General features: G+C 60.9%; 2 protein-coding genes across 2 annotated transcripts in view; one reads left to right on the top strand and one right to left on the bottom strand.

The window, feature by feature from the left end:
- Positions 1-10,090, top strand: part of CCDC27 (coiled-coil domain containing 27) — a 29,913-nt gene extending 19,823 nt beyond the window's left edge. The window contains exons 14-16 of the mRNA XM_036256849.1: positions 6,816-6,933; positions 7,191-7,294; positions 9,694-10,090. Of these exons, the coding sequence (XP_036112742.1) occupies positions 6,816-6,933; positions 7,191-7,294; positions 9,694-10,090 (619 nt within the window). The remainder of the gene's footprint in view (positions 1-6,815; positions 6,934-7,190; positions 7,295-9,693) is intronic.
- On the bottom strand, positions 10,079-18,482 carry LRRC47 (leucine rich repeat containing 47). Its single transcript, XM_036257458.1, has 7 exons — positions 17,868-18,482; positions 13,454-13,909; positions 12,375-12,491; positions 11,615-11,730; positions 11,072-11,174; positions 10,797-10,886; positions 10,079-10,647 (listed from the first exon to the last, which is right to left on the bottom strand). The coding sequence occupies exons 1-7, from the start codon at positions 18,480-18,482 to the stop codon at positions 10,399-10,401; spliced, it is 1,746 nt and encodes a 581-aa protein (XP_036113351.1). The 3' UTR covers positions 10,079-10,398.
- Between the last annotated feature and the right edge of the window lie 999 nt (positions 18,483-19,481).

The following is a 19,481-nucleotide window of genomic DNA, read 5'->3' as shown; positions in this document are numbered from 1 at the left end:
GATGCTTGATATGATTTCAATATTCTTGAACTTGTAGAGATTTAGTTTGTGTCCTAACATGTGGTCTATCTTTGATAATGTCCCATGTGCACTTGAGAAGAATGTGAATTCTCTAGTTTTGGGGTGTAGTTCTCTGTAGATATCTATTATATCCATTTGGTCTAGTGCTTCATTTAGAGTCTGTTTCCTTGCTAATTTTTTGTCTAGAGGATCTATCCAGTGATGTCAGTGGGGTGTTGAAGTCCCCTGCTATTGTATTGCTGTCGATTTCTCCTTTGAAGTCTTACAGACTTCTTTAATATATTTTGGTGCTTCTATATTGGGTGCATATATGTTTATCAAGGTTATATCTTCCTGTTGGAAAGATCTTTTCAATATTATGTAGTGGCCTTCTTTGTCTCTAGTTATGGCCTTCATTTTGAAATCTATTTTATCAGATATGAGTATTGCTACCCCAGCTTTTTTTTTCCTTTCCATTTGCTTGGAAGATTTTTTTCCATCCCTTCACTTTCAACCTATGTGAGTCTTTTGTTGTGAGGTAGGTCTCTTGTAAACAACATATAGATGAGTCATACGTTCTTATCCAATCAGCTACTCTGTGTGTTTTTATCGGAGCATTCAATCCATTTACATTTAAGGTGATTATTGATATGTACTTATTTATTGCCATTTTTGTTTAGTTTGGCTATATTTTCCCATTTCTTCTACTTATTACAGCAGTCCTTTTAACATTTCTTGCAGTGCTGGTTTGGTGCTAATGTATTCCCTTAGCCTTTTTTGTCTGGGAAGCTTTTTATTTGACCTTCTATTTTGAATGATAGCCTTGCTGGGTAGAGTAGTCTTGGATTCAGATCCTTGTTTTCATTGACCTTGATTACTTCATGCCACTCCCTTCTGGCCTGTAGTGTTTCTTGTGAGAAGTCAGCTGAGAGCCTTATGGGGTTTCCTTTGCAGGTAACCAGTTGCTTATCTCTTGCTGCTTTTAGGATTCTCTCTTCGTCTTTAATTTTTGGCATTTTAATTATTATATGTCTTGGTGTGGACCTGTTTGGGTTCTTCTTACTTGGAGCTCACTGTGCTTCTTGAACTTGAATGCCTTTTTCCTTCACCAAATTAGGGAAGTTTTCTGTCACTATTTCTTCAAATATATTCTCTAACCCTTGCTCATTTTCTTCTTCTTCGGGGACTCCTATGATGCGAATATTATTACACTTTCAGTTGTCCCACAGTTCTCTTAAGCTGTCTTCCTGTTTTTTAATCGTTTTTTCCTTTTAGTTTTCTGATTGGTTGATTTTTTTCTATCCTGTCTTCTAATTCACTGATCTGGTCCTCAGCGACATGATATTTTTTCCATCTTCTCTGTTTCTGACCTGGCAGAGAAAATGTACAAGCACAAGGTGGAGCTAGAGAAAAGTTATTTGAGGTCTGTGTGTGCCACCTTTTGTGTGGTACTGCCACCCTGGTGTGTTTGCAGCCACAGCCTCCCCCAGCCTCCTGCACTGGACACAAGCAGCTCCTTTGGCATCAGGAAGCCACCAGAAGCGATGACAGTGGGAACAGCACAGGTACAGGAGAGGGAAGCCGCTTAGAGACCCCGAACGTTCCAGCAGGAGGATGGACAGGTGACCTGTCCCACCTACTTTGCTCCATCGGGAGCCTGACATCCAGGCAGGAATGACCTGAGTCACAAGCAGAGATGGAGTTAACTTCAGGGCCCCCAACTCCCAGGGCACAGCTGTCTGGGGACGAGAACGTACAGGGCCCACAGTGCAGGGACCAATGGCCGTAGGGGTCACTGGGTGCCACTGTTTCTCAGAGGGAAGCCGGGGCCTCAGGGAAGAGGCTGTGCCCCGTGTACCCCTGGCAGTGTGGCCCCTGCTTGGGAGGTTCAGACAGCTGTGTCTACACTAGTGCTCCGGGCTGTGGGCGTCCCTCCCACGAGCCCCACTTTCCGAACACGCAGGGGAGATGGCGTGCCCAAGAGGGGCGCCCCCCCACAGAGAGCCTCTGTCTCCCCTTTGCTGAGCCCTCAGGTGACGTCAACCTGCCGTCCTGGTGAGCGGACCTCCCGTGTGTGCTCGTCAGCTTCCGTGGTGACCAGTGTGTTTTGTTTCGTGTTCGTCTCCCAGGTCACGAGGAAGCCCACCCTTTGCCACCTGGAGCTGAGAACCCGGACTATGTTTGCAGAACTGCCCGCCAGCACCCACAGCAACACCTCTCCTTCCCGCAAGGTGGAGGGACCCGCCTCAGGAGGGACAGTGACCTGCACGGCCACCCCCCTCGAGACGGAGCCTTTTCCACCTCTGGCTCCGAGGGTCTTTCCCGTCAGGCGACCTGTGGCCCAGCGGGGCTTCCCCGCGGCCGGGGGCCGTTTTGTTTCATGGGCTCTGGACTCTCTCAAAGGGACCCGATCCTTCTGAATGTGCATAGCCCCGGACAGAACCCCTTTGGATAAAGGGTGTGTGCTCCTGATTGTAGGAACACCATGGACGTCTGAATGCTTTGACAATTCTGTGCACAGTTGGTGTACACGCGAGTGAAACCAGTGCACACAGCTGCTGCTCTCCCTACAGGCCCCGGGGGGAGCTCAGGAGGAGGGGGTGGAACAGGTCTGTTCCCTGCAGGACAGCCCGGCGCTCAGACCCTTAGACTCATGGTAAGTTGCCAATATGACTTATCAGTGTACAGCGTGACGTCATTAGAGAGTGACGCTAGCCCTGGCTAGTTTGGCTCAGTGGTTAGAGCATCAGCCTGTGGATCGAAGGGCTGCGGGTTCAATTCCTGGTCAAGGGCACGCACTTCGGTTGCAGGTTCGATCCCCTGTCCTGGCCGGGGTCATGTGGGAGGCAACGAACTGATGTGTCTCTCTCACATCGATGCTTCTCTCTCTTTCTCCCTCCCGCCCTCCCTTCCATTCTGTCTAAAGATCGATGGAAAAATATCCTTGGGTGAGAATGAACAGCAACAAAAAGGACATGCTGGCCTTGGAGTCCAGGCAAGCCCGAGCCAGAGCCGCGCGCCTGAGCCCGGGGAGCCCGAGGAGCCCGGCCGAGCCCCGAGAGCCGAGAGCAGGTAGGACAGCAGAAGTATGTTCAGCCTGGCGAGAAGGAGCCAGGCCCTGGGCCCGGGCAGCTGTGGCAGCTGGGCTCTGGGCCTCCCTCCAGCTGTCCGAGGTCCTGGCTTAGGTCCCAGGTAGCTGGGGCTCTGGGCCTTGTTCTGCTGCCCAAGAACCAGGCCCCGGGCCCAGGCAGCCGGGGTGCTGGGCCTGGTTCTTGGAGCCAAGTGACACCTTCAAGCCTAATCCATGTTAATCATATGAAATCCACACTTCAGTCTCCTTAAGCAAAGGGTTATTAGACTAGAAAGGTGTAGCCAGCAGAAACAGTACGAGGAGGTCGGCCCGCGGGGTCAGCCCAGACCTGGTTCAGCAACCTCGGTAACTGAGCTCCTGCGAGGAAGGAATTCAGAACCAAGACTCCAACTACGGGAGAACGTTTGTCTGCAGAAGCAGGGGCAGAGAAGTAACCTGGGGAAGAAAGGGGCACAGGTTACAGAGGCAAAGGCAGGCCCTCGGATACGCTAGGGAGGGAAAGGTCAGCCACCCTAGGGATGAGGTCTCCTCCTACAACTGTCCTTTGCTGGACACCTTGGGCTTCCCACCCTGGTGACCTCCGTACGAAGCCCGTGCCCTTGCTCTGCCCCGATGACCTGCCCACCACACTTCCTCTCCTGTGTACCTGAGGCCCCAGCCTGGGCTCCCTGGCAGGGGCCCCTTGTCTGGCTAATGCAACCCCTGTGGAAGAAAGCGAGTGGGTGTGGGTATTTCTGCTCCCACTGTGGATGAAAAGGGTCCACATACCAAGCCTGACAAGCTCAGGGGAGGCCTTGGTGGTGGCCTTATAAACAGACCACAGCCCTGGCCGGTGTGGCTCGGTGGTTAGAGCGTCACCCGGACCAGAGACGTGGGTTCGATTCCAGTGAAGGGCACGTACCTCGGTTGCGGTCCGCCCGGGGCCCTGGTCAGGGTCATGTGGGAGGCAACCAGTCGATGTGTCCCTCACGTCAATGTTTCTCTCTCTCCCTTTATCTCCCTCTCTCCCCCTCCCACTCTGTCTGAAGATACATAGAATATCCTTAGGTGAGGATTGAAATAAATAAATAATAAAACAAACCAAGACCACAAAGGGTGGTGTGAAATGAAAACGTCTTCCGGAAAAGCAGCTTTGGCGGGCAGTCTTGTGCGAGGCTGAATGTGCCCTGACCAAGGCCAGCGCTTAGGTGGACTGAGCCTGTCTGTTGTCTATTGAACATCCGGCCTTCGGGTGTCCAGTTAACTCCCCTTTCCCGGACCCCTCTGGGCACCAGCACAGCACCAGTCCGGAGACACAAATCACTTACCCTGTTAACTGCTGCCTGTTAACCACCCTGTACCCATCTGGGTAACAGCAGGTCTACATTGTCCTTTTGATCCAATCCCACAGGTCCCCATCTACCCCCACCCCCTTTCCTTTCTCCCCCTTCCTAATCTTGCACCAACAGATTCCTTGTCACCCCCTCAAGGTCCCTTCATTTGATTGTCCCGTAAAGCAGAAGATGCAAAACTGCCCGTCTCAGGAGCCTCTGCTCAAGCCGGTGAGATTCTGCTTTCTGGAAACTTGTGTTGGTTTGGCTCAAACTCAGAAACTTCTACGGACACTAGTCATGCTTCCCGCTCCCTCCCGCTCCCTCCCGGCCAGGGACAAGCCCGTCTGCTCTGCTTTCCGACCTGGCCCCGCCCCCCAGGGGCCGCCCTCACTGGGGCGACCCAGGTCCTGCCCCGCCCAGGCTCCGTGTGCCCCTCAGCGACCTGGACAGGTTCGCTCCAGGTGAGATGGGAGGTCGGGGTGCAGCCTCCTCATGCACCGGGTGTTGGGGGTCCTTCACTGTGGCAGCCCCTGGCCCTCTGAGAGGTGGACTGAAACCAGAATCTCCGGGGCGGGAGGTCCGGTTGGGGGGCCACGGGCTGTCGCCATTGTACCGATTCTGGCCTGACCCTTCCAGGGGTGGCCAGATGTGAACCGCCTGGGGACACCCCAGGGCTGCTTCTCCTCACCTTGCCCATTTTTTTTTTATCCTCACCCGAGGATATTATATCTTCAGATAGAGCAAGAGGGAGAGAGGAAGAGAGAGAAACATCGATGTGAGAGAGACTCATTGACTGGCTGCCACCCACAGGGCCCCAACCGGGGCCGGGGACAAACTGCAACCGAGGTACGTGCCCTTAGCGGGAACTGAACCCGGGTCTCTCTGGACCGAAGGCCGACGCTCTAACCGCTGAGCCACACGGGCCAGGGCTCTTTCCTGTTTTGAAAGGTTGCACATGTCGGTGGGGGCTGGGAGGAGGTGGGCTCCACTAGCCAGGCTCTGTCTTCCTGGGCCCCGGCCGCTGGCCAGGACTCCCCCTTTTGGGTGTGAAGGGGTTGAAGGGGTGGGGCGCTGTCCTCATGCTCCGAGGAGGAGGAGGTGGTACCCCCGAGGCTCCCAGGCCTTGGTAGGTGTCCCTGCCAGGTGGCACAGCCCCAGGCTTCGGGGACGCGGTGTGACCACACGTGGGGGTTGGACAATCACTGCGCAGGAGCCTAGCTCCAGGGACCTCACCAGCTCCTGGTGGCTTCGTCCAACCAGGATGACTGGAGAGCCACCGTGTGCCTGGGTTTGGAACACATTCTGCTACAAATGACAAGAACCTGCTGTCCCAGGCTCTCCTCACACCAAGAAACCCACAGGCGGGCCCTTGGTGTGGACAGGGAGGCAGCGCCTTTAGGGCTGGTGTCGCCGGATATCGTGGTTACAAGGTGGCTGCCATGGCTCTAGCCATCACGTCAAGGCAGGAGAAGGATGTGGCTGCTGTTTCTTTTCCCACCCCTTGCTGCACCCCCCGTGTCACCCAGCACCTTGCCCACCTGGGTGACAGGAAAGCAGGGACCAGGGCAACCCTCTGGCTGGCACCCAGCTGTCTGGAGAGAGGGGCTGAGGTAGGGAGTGGATGCCGTTGGCCTGTGGCCCGTCTCCCGGACATACCCTGGGAAAGAGCCCCCCTCAGGCCTGAGGACTGTTCTGAGCGGCTGCCGCGGAGCAAGGGACCCTCTGGATGACAGGCATGTGGCCTGAAGGCAGGGCTGGCTGCCTTCCTCCCGCCGGCCTGGGACTTAGAAAGGGCAAATACCGAGGCATGCCGGGGCTCACGACGGCTTGGTGTTGACTTCCGGGCTGGCTTCTTGCAGCCAACTGGTCTCTGTGTCCAAGACTCCCCGGGCCCAAGGTCAGCGTCCCCAGGCTGGTAGGGGCTGAGCCCAGTCTGAGCCCCGGAAGTGAGCGGCCTGCTGCTGCCTCCCAGCCCTGGCGCCCAGCAGGCCCAGGCTCCTCCCACAGGCGGTGGGGGACAGACGGACCAGGGGCTGCTCCCCAATCAGAAAGGCAGTACCAGCCACCAGCTGCTGCCCACCCCGTTCCCCCAGTGTCCAGAGATGGCCGGGCCTTATCTATCAGGAATGGGGCAGAAGGCAGGCAGTCACCAGGCTGTCAGCCTGGCAAGAGAGGAGGACCCAGGGCCGGGGGCTACGCACCCTCATTCCCAGGGTTCAGGGCCTCGACCTCCCTGGGCTGGAGTTTCCACTCTGCCCCTCCCTTGGCTCTGGGCAAGCGGTTTAGCCACTGTGGTCTTGGTGACCTTGTGAGGCAGATACGATGTGGGTGAGGAGCCAGCTCACCTTGGCACCTCCGCCCCCGGGAGACCCTTGTCCTGGATGCTCCCCTCTCTGTCACCGTCCTCACAGGGCCTGCTCTGCAGCGAAGGCAGCGCAGCGAGGCCCCAGCCCCCGCAGGCAGCCCCAGGACGTGTGCGGTGGACAGATGCAGGGGGCATCAGCAGTGGCCCGCGTCCAGCTGGAACAGGTGAGCACCCGGCGGAGCGGCCCACCTGGCCCACAGGCCGTGCGGAGCCCTTGCCGCCCGTCCCTACCAGCCTCCACTCCATAGCAGCCGGGGGCCCGCCCTGGCAGCCCCAGCAACCTGGTCCTCCACCTCTGCCTTCCCCGCTGGGCTCTCCTGACCCCGTCCAGCAGAGCGCCCCCACCCCCCGCCTTCTGTTGGGGCCCAACGGCCCTGGGGCCACTGCCCCCACCCCAGCTCCACTCGGGCTCACATGCTAGGCCCTGCTGGAAGCTGCGCTCGGGCGAGCTGTTACCATGAAGGTCCTGGGCGTGGGCTTCTTCATCCTGGGCTTTGTCGCTGTCCACTTCACATACAAGTGCAAGTAAGTGCTGACCACATGCCCTCAGGGGCACAGGCTGGGAGGGAGGGACATGGGTGTATGAAAACTCCCTCACCCCCCTGTGCACGGACACCCAGATAGCTCTGAAGGGAGCTGTGTGCCCCTGCCCTCCCATGGGCCCAGACCCCTCCTGGAAGATATTTCTCAGGCAGAGCAGGGAACCAGGCTCCGCCCCTGTCCCAGACCCACCCCGTAGACCTCACTGGGCCGGCTGGAAGGGAGCGGGTGCACAGAAGCAACCACTGAACACCTGCTGAAGAGGGACTGATGGAGGGTGGACGGAAGGTCAGCTGGAGGGGTCTGGACAGTGTGAGGCTGTGGGAAGGGCCCTCCCCTCTGAACGAGGGACTGGTGGAGGGTGGACGGAAGGTCAGCTGGAGGGGTCTGGACAGCGTGAGGCTGTGGGAAGGGCCCTCCCCTCTGAACGAGGGACTGGTGGAGGGTCGACGGAAGGCCAGCTGGAGGGGTCTGGACAGCGTGAGGCTGTGGGAAGGGCCCGCCCCTCTTGCTGGGCGGGGGTCTTGGAATGTGCCCTCCGCCCCTTTCTCAGCAGTACCCTCCAGGCCTTACGTTCAGTCTCACCCGACGCACACGCATCTCCGGCCTCGGAACCCTGGCCACACACACCTTGGGACTGCGGGTGGAAGATGGGTAGTTACTGTCCTTGTGGGCCTTATTTCAAGTCCTGAATATCAGGCCAGCCTGCAGGGGGGTCACAGACCCCAAAGAGGGAGGCAGGTTGGGGCCAGGGAAGCAGGTTAGTGGACAGCCAACTCGAGTCTCGGAACCTCAGCACCTGTGTCCAAGGAGACCCCACTCCCACCCTTTAGGCCACATCTGGGGGAGGGTACAGCTGGCCCACCCTCACCAGCCTCCCCTGAGTCCCTCCTGGTCATCCAAGACAGGTCACAGGGAGGGGGCAGTGGGCTCCAGGCAGTTGGTGGTCTGCTCCGGAGGTGCAGGGGCTGGCCACGGGCGTGGGCAGAAGGGAGGAGGGTGCGGGCTACCCTTCCCCTGCCCACCCCTCCTCCCTGACTTCTGAGACGCTTTGCAGGCACCAGGGCCACGGTCCCTGAGCAGCTGCCCGCCGGTGGGAGCAGATCGGCTAACAGGTCAGATGTGACTGGCCCAGGGCAAGGCCAGAGCACCCTGGGCAGGGAGTGGGGTGAGCAGGTGTGACCTGTGCAGGAGGCACCAAGGGAGCCGGAGGAGGGGCATGACCAAGAGCCCTGAGGGTGGTGGTTTGCTTGGGGACACGGAGGTCCTCAGCAACGCCTCCTCCCTGCCCCCTGTGCCCCCTGAAGACTGTCCGGTCTCAGGATGGAGCCAGGTGCACTCGTGTGCAGTGTCCCCCGTGGGCTGTCGGCACCCCTGCCCTGCCTGTGGGAAGCACAGGCAGAGGCCCAAGGGGCACAGGGGCATCTATGAGACCCGATCCCCCAGGGCCCCCAGGCCATGTGCTGGGCAGGCCTCAGGGCAGGGCCGGGGAGAGGAGGGGATGATCTGTGGGTCGAGGGGATCCACCGGCTGCTCAGTATGGGGCCCATCAGGGTGGGGCACAGGAGGCAGGGCTGGAGGCAGTTACTGCCCGGCCTGCAGACCCAGCAGGACAGCAGCACTGGGGAGGAGCCCAGGGTTTCCACCGAACGTTTCTATTGGGCAGCTGGACGCAGAGGCAGGGGGTCACACATGGTGTGCTGTGCGGTACATCTCTGATCCCCAGAACACAGCTGCACCAGGAGCAGCAGGCATTGGGCTTCGTCTACACTGAGGTCCCCTGTGTGACACGATGTGGCCACTGAACCATAGGAGCCAGCAGCCAGGACCCCAATGCCTGGAGCTCCCATCAGGGCACCACTGTAACCCTTGAACCCTGTGCTGCACGGCAGCCCCAACTGCCCGAGGGTCCCGCAGTGAGGCACCAACACGCAGAGCTCCGCGGCTCTGGGGAGCAGAGCAGAGGGACGCTCACTGGCACGCCCTCCCCGGGAAGGCCTGTCACCCCACCCCGTGCACAGGGCAGGCAGAGAGCTCGGGGCACCGCGGGGCCTGGCTCACACGCCTCACACAGAGGTTCTGAGGGCTGAGTGTCCCCACAGACCTACCAAATGAACTGTCCTGGGCAGGTTAGAGACCCCTGAACAGCAGTGTCCTACAACAGGGGCCAGGGGTCGGCTTCTCGTGTCCCAGCCAGACCGTGAGCAGCGAGGTCAGTCGAGCGTCGACTCTGTGGCTGGCCGGGTTTGGGAAGGGGCTCACGTGTTGCACGCGCGCGCGCGCGCGCGCGCACACACACACACACACACACACACACACACACGACTTACAGCTGAGCCGTTCAGATGGAAACCACAGCCCCTCACCTGGTGCACCCGCTTCAGAGCCTCCGCCTTCGGGGGCATCGCCGCCACCACTGCCGCGGGCCGCCTGCTGACACCGCCCAGTGGAGGTGTCCTGCCCACCGGGAAGCAGCGCTGTACCTGGAGACCTGCATGTCCCCGAGACTCCTGCGGGCTCCTTCGCAGACGGGGTCGCATCCCGCGGCTCCCGCGGCCCCGCCGGGCGCTCCCCCACTCAGACACGCCGCTGGAAGGTCCCCGCTTCTCCGGCCCCTCAGCGCCCAACAGCAACACTGAGACACTTACTGAGAAAACGCGCGTTTATGAGCAGGCCGCCTCGCTGCGGGGTGGGAGCGCGAGGCCAGGCGCACACGCACGCTGCTCGCAGGACGCGCAGGACGCAGCGTGGCAGAGGCCTGTGCAGCCCGGCGAGACGTAGCCACTTCCTCGGCTCAGCTCACACCGAGCGCCAGGCCTGCTGCTGCGTCCTTTCCCGCGACCGTGGGGCCGTGTCCGTGCCCCAGCACGCCTGGAACCTGCGCTCGCTGTTTGTGCAACTTCAGCAACGCTGCAGTGCGAGCTGCAGAGGCGGAGGACTCGGGCGACACCGCGGTGCCATCACGACAGAACCTTCTGGGACTGGACAAGGAACGCGGGGGCTTAGAAACACCCAGGGGGAGTGTAAGAGGAACTCGCTACACCACACGGAAGCCCACGGGAGGCCGATCCATCGGACAGCCGACCGTCTCAGCGCAGCACGGTCACGTGGGAGGCAGCGATGTCCAGGTCCGTCTTGGAGGGGTACACCACCTTCAGGTGCCCCTCCTCGTCCACCACCCGGACCTGCTCCACCACCAGGGGGGCGCTCCTGTCCTTCTCGGCACTGCTGTCAGTTCCGGGGTCCGAGAGACGTCCAGGGGTGGCGTCAGCTTCAGTATCGGACACAGATCCCTCCTCCTTATTTCCTAAAGTGTACTTGTTGATTTCTGCCATTTTCTGCAAATGAAAAATATTTTTTTAACCTAGAGATCAGAGGCGACCCCGGGAGGACGCTGCGTGTCCCAGATGCGGCAGGAGGCGGCAGCGGAGGGAGCCGTGACACGCGCGGCCCGGGCCTGGCACCTGGAAGGAGCCACGTCACTCACCAGAACCAGGGCGTCCATGACGTCTTTGCAGATCTGCAGACTCGTCGCGCTTGTCACTTCCAGAAACAGAGCGGAAGTGGTTTTCTTAATCTTAAAGAGAAACCAGGAAGGTCTCAGAAGAGTCGAGTGATCACAAGCAGACATCAGCACCCACCACATTAAATCTGAGGAACATCCAGACTGTCCCCTTCCTGGGCACACAGGAAGCTGTACAGGGACTCGGGGTGCCCAGGCGTGAGTGTGCGCAGCCCCAGGGGCTCGCAGACACAGCCCACCTTCGTCTTCTCGCTGTTCGTCACCGGGGGGAAGGAGATGACGTCGCCGTCCGCATCCAGGAGGCAAGGGTACTGTTCTTTCCCGTCCAGCAGGTGGAGGTACCTGCAGAGGACCCGGCACAGCAGAGCGGCAGGGCGCACCGCAGTTAGAGGGGCGCACCCGGCAAGCCCCAAGGGCCGGGCCCGAACCCGGTCCACAGGTCGGCGCCTGCTCAGAAGGCAGGTCGAGGGCCTGTGGGCACCTTCCCCGCCGGGCGAGGCCTGGGTCGACGCTGTGGGTTTGGGGCTGTGGGTGATGCGGTTCCCTCCCCGAGGTGACACGGGACAGCAGCGCCGGCCCCCTTGGCAGTGGCGTCCACTCCCCACACGTCCACCAGACCCGGGTCTGACAGCACTGCCTCTTACCACACGAGAGTCCCGACCAGAAGGGTGAAGGACTTGGGGACATTTCTCGTTTGGCAACTTTAGGAGTTTCCTAACTGGCAACTGGGAGACAGCAGGGAACACGCACCCCGCGGGCCTGCGCCCCGAGGCCCCGCGCACCTGTGCAGGCCCGAGACCGTCTGCCTCTTCCTCTGCTTCCGGTGCTCCTCCGCCTCCAGCTGCAGCTGCCGCACCAGGTCCTTGGCTTTGACTTCCTTGCGCCCCAGGGGGACGATCTTCGGGGCAGAAACCTCCGGTCAGCCCATGTGGAAACACTCTTCGCCCCCCACCTCTGGCTGTGAGCACCAGTGACCCAGCCCTTCTCCTCCGCCAGCCCCCGTGTCGTGAGAGGCGACAGCTGCCCACAGTGGACCGTTCTGCACCCCACACCACGTGTGATCACATGTGCTTCCAGGACACTTAGGAGCCCAAACACTCCAATACTCTGAATACTCCAGTACTTCTGCGTCTGCCCAGCACACAGCTGCGCTTCCAAGGCTACGGATCCCGGGGGCCGAGGAGGAGACAGGCCGGCAGCAGCGCAGGTCAGGGCAGGCCCGGGCCTCGGTGCCCACGCAGAGGCCCCCAGAACAGCAGGGCTGATGGAGCAGCTCACTAGTCAGACCCGACTAGGGGTTTCGCAGTCGGGATACAAACCACACGTTTTTGGGTCAAAATCAGGGAGCTAGTGAAGACACTCTGTCAGGTCAGGGCCTCTTCAGGAGTCTGCCTCCCAAAGTGACCGTGGACACGGCCACCCTGCGCATCCCGGGCACTCGAAGGGGCGCTGTCTGCCTGCCTGACGCTCCAACACATCGCGTGTTTCCCCCAAACACAAAGGCACACCTCCCCTCGCAGACCTACAAGGGTGCAGCGTCACCTTGAGGTCCTGCGGCGGGCGGGCAGTGTAGAGCAGCGGCCCTCGGACGGCGCTGAGGTCGTGGGTGGCGATGGTGGCCGCCGTCCTCTTCTCGCAGAGGTCCTCGTGCAGCTTCATCTGCAACACACCAGGCTCAGCGCCCCGGCCCGACCGAGGCGGAGCTGCCCAGCCCTCCGGCCACACGTCCATTTGGCCGAACCACCCTCGGAAACAATCAGCTACCAGCGGAATTTCTCTCCCTGACTCTAGAGCACAACTTATGAGACTTCAAAGAACCCGTCTTGAACTAAGTTTGACAACTGAGTGAACAAAGTATGACCTAGACAGGGAAAGTACTCCAGAACGTTTCCTTCCGAAAGAGTGATCTGAGTCCGAGCTCCCCACGTGCCTCCTGCGACCTCCCTGAGGCAGGACTCCCGACACACACCCAGGGACCCCCCTGAGCAGCCGTCCCCAGGGGCACACTCAGTGATCTGAGCTCAGTGCCTCCTACGACCTGACCTCCCTGAGGCAGGACTCCCGACACACACCCAGGGACCCCCCTGAGCAGCCGTCCCACTCAGGGTCTTTCTCAGGGCAAAGACGAGCCTTTTATTTGAAAAGCTGGGCACACTGTACAGAAAGACGACCCGTCTGGAAGTCTAGCTAAAACCTGAAAGAAAGTCCAGTCCGCATGGGAACATGCTGGCCAGGGCGGGTGACTCGGACATCACCTTACGTGAAACCAAAAGTACAATTTCTTACTGGAATCAGAAAACTCCAACCTCAGTGACTGGAGGAGCACGGGTTTCCCATGGCAACAGCCGTCTTCACTAATACGCTCGACTGTGAGCGCGGTGGGTGAAGAGCAGGAGGGACCCCAGTGCCGGGCACTGCCCAGGCACAGAGGTTCTGTCCGTGTGAGGCGCCTGCGACAGCCGCCCCCCGGCCCTGAGGCCGGGTCCCTCCCGCTCGGGCACACACGGCCCTGAGGCATGCTCACCACGCCCACAGCCAGAGCCTGCTGCGTTCCCATTTCCCAGGTACACCCACAGTGTGTGCCCCCGGTCTCAGCCCACCTGCAGGCCGCCTGCACCCACCTGAGAGGTGAGGAAGCGCTTGAGCGCATTCCCGGTCTGCAGGTCCATGCCCCGCACAACGGCCCCCACGATGTACGGCCGGACGTCTCTGACCTCGGGGCTGGCTGTGACCACCAGCGGGGCGGGGTTCTCGGAGACGTGCAGCACCCTGAGCAGTAGCCGGCTGGCCTCGTCCACCTCCTCCTCCTCGCCCTCGCCCCCCTCCCTCTTCTTCCTCTCCTTCCTCTTCCTCCGGCTCTCTTCTCTCTCGGGGTCGGCCTTGCCCTTGCCCCGGCAGCAGCCCCGGCCCCCCGCCCGCAGGTAGTCCAGGATGGACTTGGTCTGGCAGCTGCCGACCATCTTCTCCAGGCGCCTGTCCTTTAGCTTGTTCCCACGGAAGTTGACCTCCTTGAGCTTGGGGCAGTCGGCCAGCTCCGGGGGGATTTCGCTCAGCTGGTTGTTGGAGAGGTCCAGTGTCTGAAAGGCAGAGGGAGACGTCAGACTCCTGGGCGGCCTGACTGCGGGATGAGCGGGAGCGCACCTCCCCAGCCCCGCCCCAGCCTGCCGGCGGCCCAGGTGGCTTCCCTAGGGGCAGGAGCTGGCAGCGGCTGCCAGTCTTATGAAACTTGTCTCGTCTCGACCCTCAGCTTCCTCGAGGCCACAGCTCCAGCAACGTTTCAGATAGATGGTTAGGTCAGAGGAGCAAGACAGCGAGGCACAGGGGACCGAGCAATTTGGCTATGCCCGATGGGGACTTCAGTTGACAATAAGCGCCCCACAAAACGGCACTAAGCCTGCTGGAGTCCAGAGAGGCGACCGAGTACAGAGGAGCACCAGAGACCTCCCTCCAGACGGACACACCGCGCAAGACGCGCTCACGCCCGGGGCAGGCCAGCGGGGGCCTGGCCTGGAGTCACTGAGGGTCCACAGCCTGCTGTGACCAGGACAGGTGTGGGCCCGCCGGCCCCTGCGAAGCAGGGTGGATCCCGCACTCGAACAGGAACGACAAAAGGGCACAAAGTGCACCAGCTCGGTCTTCAGTCACCACTGGGGTCCCAGCCGCTGGAGGGGCCACCGTGTGGTAGACCAGGCCATGGCTGTCCCCGTGCTGTGACCCTCCAGGCCCTTCTCCACTCAGGCAGGACTGGACAGGGTGGGGCGGTTGGACTGTACCCGACCCCCATGGGACCTGGCAGCTCCCCATCTAGAGTGGAGCCTGCACCCAGCCCTGCAGTCTGCACCGCACACCGCCCTCTGCGAGGCCAGCCTCTGGCACTGGGAGGAGGCGGGGCCCCGACACCAGCTGGCCCCGCAGACCCCTGCTGGCCCGAGCATGGAGGGCAGTGAAGGGCTCAGGCCTCAGGCCTCTGGCTCTGCAACCCCCGCCCCGTCTGAAGGGCTCTGGCCAAACAGCTTGCCGCCTGCACTGGCACCACCCTCGTCACTGCCCGCAAACATGCCGCTGGGTGGCCAGAAGGTCTGCCTCCGGGTGGAGAGCCAGTGCGAAGGGAGGGTGAGGGCAGGGGTCTCAGAGCCCCTGAGAAGGGAGGTGCCCCCAGATGGTACAGAGACGGGAGGCTGAGCAAGGTTCTCTCCCAGGGGAAGCCGAGCTCCAACCACGGAGGACGTGAACACACTTGCTCAAAGGGGGAACTAACTGCACGGGGCGGCCCCCACGCGCCCCTGGAGCTGACACACGGGACCGTGCCCTCCCTCCTCGCAGGCAACCACGCCCAACGAGGCGAAGCAGGCGTCTCTGACCCAGACTGTGCGCCTTCGGGGAAAGGACCCGTATTCCTGGTTGTGTGACCCCCACACAGCCCTGCCTCTGGGCTCCGAGTGAGTCCCCACTGCTGGTGGCAATCGGCAAACCAACCGAGGCAGGGTTTTTACTTCAGTTTCTCTTATCATCAGACAAAAGGTCTCACCTCCGAAGTTAACTTCTCTGTGACACTCGACATGGGAGAATTCCACAGTGAGTGACATTGGGCGACATAAGTGGGCGCAATTCCCGGCAGGAGGTTGAAATCATGGCTGGAGTGGTCCTAGCTAACAAAGGTGCTGTCCCATTGCTTTCCGGAAGTTGGGGCACACCTGTCCCGTGCACCCCTCCATCTGTCCCAGGTGGGCTGTGCCTCATCTGGGACAGTCACCAAAAACAGGCAGCAGCGACATGGGGGTGCCACCCATGCTTGGCATGCTGAGCCCGGGCAGCAGGGCCCAGCGGCAACAGTTCTGCGCCAGGGCAGATGCCGCTGGGGAGAAGCCCACTCGCGCTCAGGTCTCGCAGGGAGGACGCCATGCTGACCTGGGCAGAGGCCGGGCGGTGGTGACGCCAGGCCCACCAAGGGCAGTGAACTGCCTGGAGAGGGAAAGTGGTCAAATGAGGCCGCCTCTCCGCTTCCTCGCCCTGGGTCCTGGAGTGGGGGGATGTTGCCAGGGCCACCACCTGGGGCAGCTCCACACTCTGGGAGGGCAGCAGAAGCAGAAGTCTGGCCCCTAAACGCTGTCCTCCCGGCATTCGCGTGGTGGTGTTGTGTCTCCCAACTCTGGCTGGGCTTCACTTACTGAATCAACAGGACAGTGGACTGATGGGCAGTTCAGGTCGAGGGAGCCTGGCAGCTCCTGCTTCCGTGCTGCGGCGCCCTGAGCTGCCATGCGAGAGGTCAGACTACGCTGACGGGGGAGAGGCCCTGCGATGACGTGGAGGGAAGCCCACCACTCGGCACTGTGGCCCTGAGCCTGCAGCCAGTGGAACAGCCACACAACCCACAGCAAGGAAGCGACTGTCCAGCTGAGCCCAAGGCCCTGAGTGGAGAATCATTAGCAAGCAGAACGACTGTGGTTTGCAGCCACGCACAGCCAACACAAGCCCAGTCCATCAGCACGCTTCTCATCCCGCAGGTGAGACGGAGCTGAACCCACGCTGTTTCCTCCATTTGGGCTGTGTTCCCACAGCGCAGGAGGACAAAGAACACCCGTGTCCCCCAAACCCGTGTGTGGGCAGCACAGCTTCTCACAGCGCATGCCTCACGAAGGAACTTTAGAAAGCCCCCTGCCAAGGACACTGAAGCCCAAATAGGATTCCAAGTAGCTCCTGCATGATGCTCTCTGAGAAACAGGTCTCTCCAACTGGATAGAAATCCAATGGAATATAAAAATGCCGAACAGAGCAGACCAGGTGAGGGGCTGAGCAGAGACACCCCTTCACCGTGAAGTAGGGTGTCTGGACAGAGTAAAGATGATGACTGGACCGGGCGGCACACGGACAGGAGTGCAGGAAAGACGTCGCGGACTCAGAGAAATACAACTGACTGCGCTCACCTGCCGCAACCCCGAGCCACACACCTGGCGCACCAGCCTTCTGAAGGACAAGAGCTCCATCGGGCAGGACGATGGCGAAGAGTCCTGCGTCCTGTCCTACCTGAGCCCTACAGGGACTCATCCCCCCAGCTTCTTCCCGGAAACGCCCACGCCATTCCGAGGGTGGGCTCATCTATTTCTCTTAAACACACACCCACTTTACACAGACAGACCTCTTTGTACCATCAGTTGGCAACGCCTTAGCCACTTTCACTATAAATAGATCTGTTGCTAAATTGCGCACACATTTTAAGATGAATCTGCATTCAAAGTATGAAAACCAAGCCCCAGCTGGTTTGGCTCAGCAGTTAGAGCATTGGCCCCCCTCGGACCAAAAGGCACAGGGTTCAATTCCTGGCCCTTGTTGGGATCATGAGAGAGGTAATCAACTGAGGTGTCTCTCACATCGATGTTTCTCTCTCTCTCCCTCTCTATCTAAAAATCAACGGAATACAAGGCCTGGGGTGAGGGTTAAAAAAAAAAAAAGTGTGAAAAATAGGAGGAAGAAGAAACCCGCAGGCCCGCCTTTTTCAGGATGAAGTGACAAGGGAAGACGTCGGGGGAAGAACACTGGACGAGCGCCCCAGACTGCAGTTAGGTGGTGGCTCTGGGACTTCGAAAAGCAGCCAACGGAATGGGCACCTGTTGGGAGCCAAGCATCGACCTGGGGCCCGGAGACCCAGTATTATTCGGTCCAGAGGAAAACCCAAATTACTTGCTGTCTACTCTGGACATCCTCTCCAGCCTTCTGCAAAAACAGGAGTAATAGGCTGACTGTCCAAGGCTGTCGTTGGGGTCAAGGGAAGGATCAGGCATCAAGTCGGGTCAAGGTGCATTATGCAAATTCTCGTCATTCCCCATGGGGGGGGGGGGCGCGGAGAGGCGCCCTCCAGAGGGCTCAGGCAGTCATTTCACAAATAGGTGAGACACAAGCCTTTGGTCGTGGGCCCGCAGCAGACCCGCTCCCCCCCGGGAGGGAGGCCAAGGCTAAGCAGCGTGCGGTGTGTGGACTGACGTCCAGCTGCAAGGGTGCGGTGCGTGCCCCGCCCGCCCACTCCGGCGCCCCGCTGACCTTGAGCGAGGCCAGGTGGGCGATGTCGGGGCTGAGCTCCCGCAGGCAGTTGTCGGCGGCCGCCAGCTCGCTGAGCAGGGGCAGCGCGCCCGGGCGGAAGAGCTCGGCGGGGAAGGCGTCCAGGCAGTTGCCGGTGAGGTTGAGGGTCTGCAGGCGCGGGGCGCAGCGCGCCAGGTCGGCGGGCAGCTCGCGCAGCCGGTTGCCGCTGAGGTTGAGGCTCTGCAGCTGCGGGAGGCCCGGCGGCTCGGCGGGGCCCAGGCCCTGGCCCGGCGGCAGCGCCTCCAGCGCGTTGCCCGACAGGTCGAGCACGCGCAGCGCGGGCAGCGGGCCGAGCTCGGGGCTCAGGCCGGGCCCCAGCGCGTTGCGCCGCAGCACGAGGCTCTGCAGCTGCGGGAGGCCCTGCGCCAGGCCCGGGCCCGGCTCGCGCAGGCTCCCGCAGCCGCTCACCTCCAGGTAGTGCAGCAGCGACAGCGTGAAGAGCCGCGGCGGCAGCCGCCCGCCCGCCGCCCGCACGCGCTCCTCCAGCGCCGGCCCCGTGAGCAGCAGCTCCCGCCGCCGCTGCCGCTCCGCCAGCTCCAGCTCGGGCCAGGCCTCGGACACCGCCGCCGCCGCCATCGCGCCGCCGCCCCTCCGCCGCCGCCGCCGGGCGCTTCCGGGGCACGTCGTGGCGTCACTTCCGGCGAGGACCGGAAGGGGCGGGGCGACGCGCTCGGGCGCGGGGATTGTCCCGCCACGTGGGCGTCGCAGCGTCGGGCACCAAACGAGGGCTTCCTCCCGCCCCTGGGCCCCGAGCCCTGCACCCAGAGGCCGGGGAGCAGCAGGCAGCGACCCTGTGACGAAGGGCAGACTGGCCGGTGCGCCCACACGCCCGCCTCCCGCCCCGCCGGCGATGCCCGGGAGGACGAGGGCCCGCGGAGGCTTGGAATCCGGGCTGCACCGCGGAGTGCGGGCGGGGCGGGGGCGGCCGGGGGAGCCGTGGTCTTTGGGGGTGAAGGTGTGATGTCCCCTCTAGTGCTCCCTCCCGATCGGAGCGCGTCTTCCTGGGCCTGGACAGTTGGGTCTCTTTGCGGGGGTGTTTTTACGCAGACGGGGTGCAGCGGAAACTCCCCGCGTTGGCTGGACTAGTCCGTGCACCAGAGCCGCACATTTGGGGTGTCCTGTCCTACTTCCCTTCAACACCTAACCTGCCTCGCCCGTGGCCCTGGCCTCCAGCCCCTGCAATAGTCTGGGACTGAATCAGCCTTGATGTTTCTATTTTATTTTTCTAAATATGTTTTTAAAAAAATTTCTTTATTAATTTGAGAGAGACAGAGAAACATCAATGAGAGAGAACATCGATGGGCCGCCCCCTGCACGCCCCCTACTGGGGATCGAGTCTGAAACCTGGGCATGTGCCCTGACCCAGAATAGAACGGAACCGGGACCTCTCCTCCATGGGATCAGGCTCAGTCCACTGAGCCCCACGGCTGGGCTTCCTTGGTTTTTTATTTTTTATTTTTTGTCCTCACCTGAGGACATTTTTCCATTTTTTGTTCAGATAGAGTGGGAGGGAGAGAGAAAAACATCGATGTGAAAGGGACACATGTAGTGGCTGCCACCTGCACAACCAACCAG

The sequence above is a fragment of the Molossus molossus genome, unplaced genomic scaffold, assembly GCF_014108415.1.
Source record: "Molossus molossus isolate mMolMol1 unplaced genomic scaffold, mMolMol1.p scaffold_m16_p_12, whole genome shotgun sequence".
NCBI lineage: Eukaryota > Metazoa > Chordata > Mammalia > Chiroptera > Molossidae > Molossus > Molossus molossus.
The sequence above is the reverse complement of the archived record's forward strand: the minus strand, read 5'-3'. Positions and strand labels throughout refer to the sequence as shown.

Coding starts and splice junctions, on each gene's coding strand:
- LRRC47 (XM_036257458.1), bottom strand. CDS start 18,482: ATGGCGGCGGCGGCGGTGTCCGAGGCCTGGCCCGAGCTGGAGCTGGCG. Junction 12,492..13,453: donor AGCGCTTCCTCACCTCTCAG/GTGGGTGCAGGC, acceptor GGTGTGTTGCAG/ATGAAGCTGCACGAGGACCT. Junction 10,887..11,071: donor CGAACAGCGAGAAGACGAAG/GTGGGCTGTGTC, acceptor TTTCTCTTTAAG/ATTAAGAAAACCACTTCCGC.